Source organism: Chenopodium album, chromosome 16, assembly GCF_948465745.1.
Source record: "Chenopodium album chromosome 16, dcCheAlbu1.1, whole genome shotgun sequence".
Classification (NCBI taxonomy): domain Eukaryota; kingdom Viridiplantae; phylum Streptophyta; class Magnoliopsida; order Caryophyllales; family Amaranthaceae; genus Chenopodium; species Chenopodium album.
Window position 1 is genome coordinate 25,122,460 of NC_137849.1, and position 11,265 is coordinate 25,133,724.

Below are 11,265 nucleotides of genomic sequence, written 5' to 3' on the forward strand. Positions count from 1 at the left end.
AGAGTATTTCCGACCTAAACGGCCAAAAAAACTAAAACCCTAGAAGAGAGAGAAAAGAGGAGAGAGAAAAAGAAAAAAAGGGGCGGCTTACACTTTTTTTTGTGCAGTTATTCAATTAATACAACTTATACTTTAATGGTACATTATAGTACACAAAAATGTACCACTGTAGAAAAACATCAAATGAAAAAAATAAATAAAACCCCATTTAATGCCCTCCTATATGCATGTTTAACCTATAGGTGCTATGGACCTATATGCACATGTCCTTTCAGACCCTGCATTCCTATTCATAGGCAAAATGGAGCGGTTATGGATGGCTCTCATAAATGTTGTACAGTTATGCTTCTTAGCGCCAACTCTATTTTGAAAATTAAAATCACCCATTAGCTTTCAAATTCGGTCTATATATATAATTGTGCCCTAGTGTGATATCAGTCCAATTATATTGCTGTTGTATTTTAATCAAACAAGCCCAAAGGCCCTTCACTAACTCTATGACTTCTCAACTTGGTCAAACTCAAGAAAATAAATCAGAAGTTAAAAATTAGATTTTTGGGTGAAATAGACCTCATGCTTATTATATTTTAATTTGAACCGTTATTCCAATGGCACATCTCATGTCTATTATGTTTTGTTAAAAAGACTTAATCTTATTCATAATTGAAGATGGATGAAGCAAATTAATAATTTTAGATACTAGATATTAGATAATATACTTTGATATTCAAAAATAATTTGGAAAATATAAATATAGTACGAGTAATGAAGTAAATGCAACTATTTCAATCTATATTTATATTATATTTCGTTGCAGAATTTTTATGATAAAAACTCATTCATACCAAAAAAGTTGTTATGGATACTATCATTGAATTTTCCGTTATTATTGGTTTAGTTTGTTCTGTTGCTGGTATTTCATAAAAGAGTGAAGAAATAGTACTAGACTTTGCAATTTTCGAGGCATTGTATTACAAAAGTAGGTGACAATGTGACATTATACTGCATAAATGGTTAGCTAAAAGCAAATGTTTTTTTATTTCTTTCTATTAGAGTCACCTGACTTTTTTTTTTTTATTTTTACAATTCTATTTTCCTTTTCTTTTTTTTTACATCTATTTTTATTTATAGATTGGTCCTTTGCTGGAGACATTAAAGTTTCTAGTTGCAAGAGGCTGAGACACTCCCGGGTTACAGTTGAAGATAGATAAACAAACCAAGCCAAAACTCAAAAGCAAGCAAAATGTCATTATGAATTAAAGTTGTAATGTTGCAATTACACTCCCATACTTTAAGATCCAAATCTGAGTTTTACCCTTTCAATTTCCATTTCTATTTCCAGATAACGAATCACAGCCTAACTCACCGACATTCCTTCTCATTTATCCCTCTTCTTTTTTACTCTCTCTTCTTCCTTTTATTACCTCTTTTTTCATACTTTAAATTTGAATCATACTTTGAAATATTTGCATACAGAAGAAAACTCCCAGTCTTTTTTTCAGGTCAGTTTCTCCTTTTTATATCGTCTTTTACTTTTAGATATATAGATCTTTCCTTTTTCATGGGGTATAATATAATGTTTCATATGGTAATAATTTGATCTTTTCTTGGTATGTCTTATAATTTAGCTGTCAGTTCAAATGTTACTATTTTCTAACAGAGTGAGAATAGAATGAGAATAGTTTTTTCCTAAACAAATATTAATCTGAATTGGAAATATAGAGTGATTTTCCCGGATTAATACTGTTTATTATATTGTTCAATTGTTGTCCAATTTAGGAGTTTCAGTATTTTTATGTTTGTGTTCTTGCAATATTATGTTTCACTGTTTCAGGTGGTGATCTAAAATCATATTGATTTCTTGCATTTTTATCTTAATTAGTGCGAAGTATATAGTTGTTCAATTTGTTTGTTTTCAGGGAGATTTTGATTTTTGGATGGCAATATTTTTAAATTTTAATTGAATGAAAAGGTTTTACAGTAATTGGTACTTGTATTAAATACAGGAGATAGTTCCAATTTGTAATTGCTTTAAAGTTGGGTGATTGACATATAATTTATGTTTTTTGCATCTGTATGTACCAACAGAAACTTTTGGGCATTTGACAAGGTTTTGATTCTTGAAAAGTATGTTTAAGTTGTCGCCTCGTAGTAGGGGTTTGAGGTCGAACAAGGGGATCAAGGTAAAGCATGCGGTACAATTGATTTTGTTGTTGGGTGTTGGTATTTGGTTAGTGTACCAAATCCAACGTTCTTATGGTAAGGAGAAAACGTTCGGAGAAGCAAATAAGGTTTCGGAAAAGGTGCAAGAGGGGATTGAGAGGTTGAAGTTGGGAAGGAGGGATCCTCCTGAGTTGGAGGAAGATGAGAGGAATAGTGTGGAAGAGGGTGAGGAGAAGAAAGTTGGAAGTGAGGATGTAAACCCGGAAGAGAATGAGGATGGAGGGGGCGGGAAAGTGGATGAAAAACCCAAAGAGGAAGTTAAGGATGAAAGCGTGGAGAAACAAAATGAAGAGGGACGAAGTGAAGAGGGTAAGGAAGAAAGAGGAGGAGAAAGTGAGGGGGAAAGTGAGAAGAAGGATAATGAAGGGTTGAAGGAGGATAAGGGAAATGAAGAGGCGGAGCAAGAAGGGAACAAGGACATGGAAAATGAGGTGAAGGATGATGGAGAAAACAAAAGTGAGGAGGAGCAACAGGTTGTGAACAAAGAAAAGGAAAATGAAACAAAGGAAGAGAACAAAGCGGAGGAAAGTGAAGCTAAGGAAGAGAACAAGGAAAATGAAAATGAAGCTCAGGAAGAGAGCAAAGTGGAGGAAAATGAAGCTAAGGAAGAGAACAAAGCGGAGGAAACTGAAGCCAAGGAAGAGAACAAAGCTGAGGAGAAGGAGAAAGAAGAGGGCAAAGAAAATGAAAGTGGAGAGCAAAAATCTGATGAGAACAAGACTGATGAAATTAGGGAGGAGAGCAAAGAGAGTGGAAATGAAGAAGAGAAGAAAGTGAACGAGAAAGAAGCAGAGAAAGAGAATGGAGAAGCCAAAGAAGAAAGCCAAGAGAGCAAAGAGAATGACACTTCACAGAATGAAGGTCAAGAAAAGGACGAAGGCAACAACGATAGTAAGAATGAAGAAACAACTACGGAAGATAAGGTCTCTAAGATAGAGGATTTAGGTTCATCAGATGCTCAGGTTCAAGATGGAATTAACAAGGATGACAAAGCTGTTACTGAGAAACAAAACAAGGAAAATGATTCTTCCACTTCAGAGCTGAATGCATCTGAACATAAAGAGAATAATGAAGAAGCCGTGGAAAATAAGACTGCTGAAAAGGAATCTTCTGATGCAGTAACTGCTGGCGAAAAACATGATGTTACTCCACAAGATAAAGCTGATGGCTCTCACTCTCTCCCTTCTGAAACTGTAGAGTCTGCCGAAGACAAGCAAGCTAATGCCACTACATTCAGTGATGAAACATTTGTCACCCAGAATCAAAATGATGCAACAGATAACACAAGCACTAAAGAGGATAATAATTCCGTTCTACGGGAAGTTGTATCGGAGAAACCTGAGAAAACTGAAGCAGGAGCAAGTGAAAACCAATCGGATGCAAATTCTTACTCTGGCTCTAAGACTGAGGACACCAACAATGTTGAAGGTGGAGGAGGCTCTTCAGCAGATGGTCATACTTCCTATTCTGATACATCTGGTCACAAGGGTGCAAATGGGGAGAATCCGGAGAAAAATATCTCTGGAAATTCTCCTTCTGGAACAAATGGATCAAATGAATTAATCAACCATGATCAAGTTCACTCTTCCTATGATTCAAACTCTGAGGGACATAAAGAGAAGAAAGCATCAAAAGTGAATAAAAGCGAAGATGCAAAGAAACCAGTGGAGCAAAAAGAGGATGCGTCAAAAGAAAATGATGGCCAAGATACAGAGAAGCTTGTGGAGAAGAAAGAGGATGCATCAAAAGTAAATGATGGCCAAGAAGCAGAGAAGCCAGTGGAGAAAAGAGAGGAAGCAACAAAAGCAAATGATGATCAAGATGCTGAGAAATATGAACAAGTCGATGATTCCAAACAGCAGCAGCATTTGGAGGAGGAGTCATTAAACTATAATAAGAAAATAAATTTGGAGGAGCATGAGCATGAGCATGAGCATGAGCTGCAAGCTGAGTCTACAAACAACTCAGAGTCAGAAGGCCAAAAAGAGGACTTAACAAATGTTGAGCCCCATCATGAAGCTGATACCTTAGTCACTCAAGAAGTTAAAGATCGAACTGATTTAGATACTCTGCCAGACAACAGTAATGAAGCTGGCAGCAATAGAGATGTGGTTGCCGAGTGAGCTTTCCGGTTAGGTGCTTAAATTGCAGTTTATCTTTATTACCACTGGAAGGCAAGACTGAGTTTTAGTTTCCCTTTACTTGCAAATGTAGGGGCTGAGTACAACCCTCTTGTAACATGGTCTTTCTCTGTCCTTATTACGATATTAGTGTATAAAAGATGTTTAATTGATGAGTTGATAGGCTGACCGTTAGTGTTGTTTTTATGTTGCTCCATAAGAGTTCAAAACGCCTTATAATTTTTTATTTTCGGTATGTAGTATGCATTTACGCTGCTGCACTGGGGCATTCATCCTTGATTGCCTTGAAATGGGATTATTCTATTGATGTTATAGAATTAGATTCTGTATTTTAATTCATTATGCTGCTGCACTGAGGCATTCTTTCTCTGTTCTTATGTGGCTCCACAAAGCATTCAGGGTTTTGTATTTTTGCAATAAAATTAAATTCTAGGGTTTTTTAGCATTTCGTCGTATGGATTGGATTATTCTATTATTCTATTGATTGTATAGAAGAAGATGGGTTCTGAAGCTGAAGTTTTTTGTCCTCAAATTGTTCCTAACCTCGATGTCGTTATCACCTATTCTCAGCTTGTAAGTTTCTTTCTTTTTTTTTTCCCCTTCAAGATCGTCAGATTTTTGGGTTGTTTTTACCATGAATTCTGCTAATTAGATTGAATTTTGGGTAAATTTCGTTTTTTTCGCTGTATTCCTGTTCGTTCCTTTTATGAAATAGTATTAATTTGAAATTTTGAGGCTTGCTGGAGTGACTGTTATATGTAGTTTAGGCAGTCTGGAAATTTGAAGATTTTGAAGAGTTTATGATGAAATGACTACTGGTCTGATGATTTATGTTAATACGATCAATTGGACTAAGACTTGATTTTTACTTCATAAGTTTGAACCAATGAAGTGTTTGTCTCTGTTTTTATTAGAGTATTACTCTCCTTGAATTAAGTTATTAGAGTATTTTTATTTTACTGCAGACGCCACAAGGAAAAGAAGGATGTAGGATTATGGCTAGGGGTGTAAATGAGCCGAGCCGATCCGAGTATTACCTTGTTCATGTTAAAGTTCATTTAACTTAGGCGAGTTCGAGCACGATCACGAGCTTTCAAGCGAGTTCAAATTTCTGTTCAAACTCTGCTCATTTAGTACACTATATGTTCACGAACGGTTCACGAACAACTCGTTTATTTAACGAGTTTTTCATGAACAAATTTAATAATAATCGAGCTTCTCCAATAAATGAGCTTTGTACTTTTGATATTTGAAAATTTCAAAATTAGCATAATAATTGAATCTTAATTATAAATTTAATAACTAAATTAATAATTGTAATAAATCAATAATTTATGAACATAAATGAACGAGTAGTTCATAAACATAAATAAACGAGTTGTTCATGAACTTATCTGAACGAGCATATCTATGTTCGTGTTCAAGCTCATTTATTAACTGGCCATATTTGCGTGACACGTGTCAATCATCTGGGAGGTCCATTTGGACACCTCTTTTGGTGACACGTATCGCGCTCTCATTGGGCCACTATACTTGGGTTGAGGTTTTTTGAGGCCACATGCTTACTAACTGGCGGATTCTATGCAGGGCGGATCGTCCAAACCCTCTCCCTCCAAACAGCCGGACTCGAAGCTTCAAAAGAAGTCGGGTGCTGATGTTGGCAATTCTAGGAACCCTAGGAAACACATTGCCCATAAGCTAAGAAGGCCATGACGACTCCACCCCCATCAGGACACCCCTGAAGCCGGATGCCCATGGGGTATCAAAGAGAGGCAAGCCACTCAACACTGCTATCGGCTCAGCAGCAGGTGGAAGCAAAGCCGCCAGGGAGGAGGAGGCGGAAGGTATAATCACTAACTTTTGACCTTAGATTGTTGAGTAGAGTAAACAGGCACCTAGTACCTCTAAAGGCACCAGACCTTTCGGCCAATTTACTTACAATGTTTGATTGTGCAGAGAACCCCCAGAGGTCGACTGTCCTTCAGATGGCCAAGCAGATACTGAGGGCGCTTGATCCTGAGGACAAGGCGTCCGTGAGAGGAGTCAGCACCCTTAACCTCGACACCATCTTGGCGCTCCTCTGTGAGGTAAGATACTTATGATTTTTTATTTGTGATATTTCACCTTGGGTGATGCTTATGGCCGTTTGCTATTGACCATTCTCAATGTTGGCCGAATGCAGGCTATGCTGCACGTGAATGGGCTTAAAAAGCCAATCAGCGACAAGTCCAAAGAGGTAACGGATGCTAAAGCTCAGGCCGCCTCCTCATTAGACACTGCTCGGTTTGAGATTTCCCAAAATGAACTACTGTAGGGAATATTTCAAGCATTATCCCAAACTTGAATCCCACTGTGATCATACACTTAAGCATGGTGGCGTCCAAAGGGAAAGAAGCTAGAGCAAAAGAGTCGCCAACAAGTTTTAAGAACTTGTAAACCGTTCACAAGGTGAAGATTACACCCCTTAACGATCCATGAGATCGTCAACTCCAAAAGGTCTTGAACCAAATAGGGTTCGGGGATGAAGGTACAAATCCAACCTAAAAGAGATTGAACCTACCCTAAATAGGCCTCTACTTTATTCTTCTCGTATTCATGTGCGCTTTCTGACTAGCATGCAATCAATAGGTTAACCCTAAACCTGTTTATCTATGTTGGTTGAATTTAATGCACAGATAAAACTATTATTGGCGATCACTTGAATCATAACCATATTAGCCCTAAACAAGACTATTAATTATCTTATTAAGAGTGATTACAAGTACAAATTCCCTTTAAACATGCATAAAAGGCGTGATCAAGCAATAACAATGATATAATCATCAAGCAACATAATAATCATAAATCATAATTATAATCATAATCATAATAACAATCATAATTATCATAATCATGTTAAAGCATAATATTAATAGCAAGATCCTAGGCATGATACTAACAAGATTAATAACAAATCCTAGCATGTCACTAAGCAATAAAGATCAAAACTTTAGCCCTAGCATGATACTAACATGATATTAGAAAAGAGTAGGAAGCACCCTAAACATGATACTAGAAAGCAATAAAGACATCCTAACATGATACTAGGAATTAAACAAATTTAAACATGCTTTCTACAAGAATAGAGCAATAAGATTACATACTTTGATGCCTCGTATCTCTTTCTAATAACAAAACACACGTGTTAGTAACTTCAAGGAAAATAATAAATCAAACAATTAAATCAAATAATTGAAATAAAGATTAGGGACCAAACCCTCATAAATTATAACCTTTCACGTCTAGGGCGAAGGCAACTTCGAACTCGGTTAGGTGTGTCTAAATCTCGTGAATGCGGAATTTTGTAAGAGGGAAGGTTTAGAAAAAGAATAGAGAGAGAAAGCTTCTAGCTTTTGAGAGAGAGATGATTGTTGACGATTGTGGATAAATAAAAACGGAGGTTTAGGACCCTATTTATAAGAAAACAGTCCGAAAATAGGTAGAATTTGATAAGGAATAAAACTCCACTCTGTCGCTGCAAAACCGACCTTGTCGCTTGGCGACAGGGTCTGTCGCGTGGCGACAAGGTTTGGCGACAGCCTGGACTCCTACGCGCTTTCAAACACGGAGTCCACTTATGAATCAAAATTGACTTGTAAAGTCCGTATGAAAACTGAAATCGTATTTTTCATAAAATAATATTTTATTCCAAATAAAACTTATCAAAATATAATTATTAATTCTAATTCTATTAGGACTAAAGAGAACCTTCTAGAGAATTCTAGAAGACTATAATTAATTCTAATAACTTTAGGAATAATAATTAACATTGGGCCCTCCCCTAGATCATTGGGCCGCATGTAAAGATCAAACCGGACCTAGTTTAGTATTTTGGCCATAACTTCCTCATTAGTCATCGGAATTGGGCTTATAATATATCGTTGGAAAGCTCTTTGCAAGCCCCATCCAACTACAATATTATTGGACCCTTGTCGTGGACCAAACTATACTGGATTGGCTGTTTTTATAAAATAGAGTTTTTTTTTTGACACAAGATAAAATAGAGTTGTTTTTTAATAATTTTAATAAAAACCAACCGCAACACCTGACCTTTCACTCTTTCACCTCATTCGATTATGATTCGACGCAAAAGGTATTCATCACTGGGTTTGGTTTTGGGGAGACACATTTGGGTGTCTACAACTACTGACACTAGATATGATGTATTCCCAAGCGTCCGCAAATCTGCAGGTCAAGCAGGAGTTGGATGCAGCGAGGGGGCGAACTATCGAGCTTCAAAATGAGGTCAAGGCCCTCAAGGACAAGCTGGAGCCCCTCCAAGAGGCGAACAAGAAGGCTGACCGCCTACAGGGGCAGGTTCATAAGCTCAAGGGCCGGCTGCAGAACCAAAAGACCTAGCTCAGGTCTAAATACAAGTCCCTGGCTGAGGAGGAGAAAAAGGGCATAGTCTAACAAATGATGGAGGAATATGACTCCATCATGCGGATGGCTTGGGAATCATTACAACCGCACTCTGATACCAAATTTGGAAAGCCAAGTTTGACGTAGCCAATGATGAGTTTAACGCCCGGCTCATGAAGCAGGCAGAAGAGGAGGCGGCTAGGGGTGTCGAGGAATCCGACTCCTCGGACGAGTCGTCCTTAGGGGATGATGATGATTAGGAAGAGGACAGAAACGACGACGGACAACTGCAAGGAGACAACAAGGATGATGCAGCTGTTAATGCTAAAGACCTCTCCTGATCCTTTTAAGCTTTTTAGGTATCTTTCTGCAGTCGAATGGCTAAGTATTTTCATTTTCGGCCTACGTGTCGAGTATTTATGTATCTTTACTGACCAGGGGGTCGGGTGATTCAACAATTTCTCTTCTAGTCGTCCATTGAGGCTGCTGTTCTATTTTAATGAAGCATCCGTTCAGTGTGACCGGTTTTGATTATATTGACATCTTGCTTTAAAATTTTTTAAAGCTTATTTGATATGCATAGATTATTTGCTAAGTATTTAACTTGCCTATATACTATGCGATTATTTGCTTTACCGGATGTCTTTGCCCCTGGCTGAATGTTCGCTTGGTTTCAAAAATGGGTTGATTGACTTAGAAATTATTGATACTTTAAAGAGTATTATTGGTTTCTAAGTTAATCATTCACTATGGTGATTGCCCCAAACCAAGCGACAGACTTCCATCTTGAGCAGATGGATAGGCACTGTGAGTATCCGGCCGAAGGCCTCGATTAGTCGTTTTGATGTTCTTAAGCCGCTAAGTCTTTGAACTTAGCTTATTTTGATAAGCATAATATGTTCGTCTGTATTGCCCCAGAGCAATAACAGGTTGTAATACATAAGTAGTGTAGCCTCTAAAATGAAATAGTAGTCGTTTTCCGTCTGTATTAGAACAGTTGAAAAACTTAACACTTTTCAGATTTCAAAATAGATTAGGTCAAATGGCTGCGAGCGTTATCTTAATCTAGACAGTCGGTAGGGCTGTTTGTTTTTTATTTAAAGAGCAATGTACCACCTGAATGGGAGATGCTCTCTTCGACGAATTCGCCCAAATTGACGTCGCCGGTTGTGTGACTCATGTTGGAGCAGACGGTCGTACTCGTGTTGGAGCAGACGGCTTTATAAAACATATCTGGCCTTCGGCCTCTTTAAGTAAATTAGTTAGCCGCCAAGTCTTTGACACTTAGCTTATAAATGGTAAGTAGATTCAGGCCGTCTACACATTGTACAGGCGGTGCTTTTAAGCATAGGTATTCGGGCCGACTGCTTATGGTGCAGTCGGTGCTTTTAAGCATAGGTATTCGAGCCGACTGCTTATGGTGCAGTCGGTCCTTATTGATGCACTTTACAAAATGCTGAGTGAGTTTGGGCCATCTGCACATTGTGCAGGCGGTTCTCACGAATATGGCTAAATGGTTTGGTTTAGGCCAAATGCACATTGTGTAGGCGGTACCCTCTAATGCAATAAAACGTTGAGCTTGGTCCATTTGCACATTATGCAGGCGGTGCTCTTGAATGTTAAAATAAATAGACATAATTTGGGAAAGAAGGCAGATTTCTCATTAATGAGTTTGAATAAAAAATTTACAAAATTTCAAAAGTAGTACTTTTTCAAGTTATCTACATTTTAGGTTCTGGATAGCTGCCTTCCGTCTGGTGTCTCCAAACGGTAAGTGCCGCCTCCTACTTCTTCATAGATTCGGTAGGGGCCTTCCCAATTTGGGGTTAGCTTCCCTTGCTCATTCGCCCTACCGACTGCCTCCATTTACTGTAGCACAAAGTCCCCAACCTTAAGGGGCCGCTTATGCACTCTCTTGTTGTAGGCTCTAGTCATTCTCAGACGATAGATCTCATGGCGCAAGGCGGCATTGCCCCTGTTCTCTGGAAGCGAGTTCAATGCTAGCCGCATGGCCTCCCAATTTGCCTCTTTGTCATACAACATGATTCGAAGAGTCGGCTCACAGTGTTAGATAGGCAAGACGGCCTCTACACCGTACACCATGAGGAATGGGGTCTCTCCAGTTGCCCCTTTCGCTGTTGTTCTGATGGCCCATAGGACGTGTGGTAATTCATCCACCCATAGGCCGCCAGCTCTTTCAATCTTCTTTTTTATACCGTCTGAGATTAACTTGTTGAAGGCTTCAACCTGGCCGTTTGCTTGGGGTAGGCCGACTGATGCAAAGCAATGTGAGATCCCTTGATCTCCCAACCAAGTCTTGAGTTGAGGCGTCTCAAACTGAGGACCGTTGTCAAAAACCATAGACATTGGCACCCCGAACCGGGTGATGATATTCTTCTAGATAAAGGAGATAACGTCCTTAGTATTGATGTTTTTTACCGCCTGTGCCTCTACCCATTTGGTGAAATAATCCACGGCAACAAAAATATACCGCCTTCCA

General features: G+C 38.5%; 1 protein-coding gene across 1 annotated transcript; it reads left to right on the plus strand.

The window, feature by feature from the left end:
- The first annotated feature begins 1,073 nt into the window (after positions 1 to 1,073).
- On the plus strand, positions 1,074 to 4,703 carry LOC145586321 (uncharacterized). The gene is made up of 2 exons (XM_081643108.1): positions 1,074 to 1,502; positions 2,089 to 4,703. Exon 2 carries the CDS (start codon positions 2,130 to 2,132, stop codon positions 4,344 to 4,346), a length of 2,217 nt encoding a protein of 738 aa, XP_081499234.1. The 5' UTR covers positions 1,074 to 1,502; positions 2,089 to 2,129; the 3' UTR covers positions 4,347 to 4,703.
- The last annotated feature ends 6,562 nt before the right edge of the window (positions 4,704 to 11,265 follow it).

Excerpts from the sequence above, each read along its gene's own strand:
- LOC145586321 (XM_081643108.1), top strand. The coding sequence starts at position 2,130 with ATGTTTAAGTTGTCGCCTCGTAGTAGGGGTTTGAGGTCGAACAAGGGG.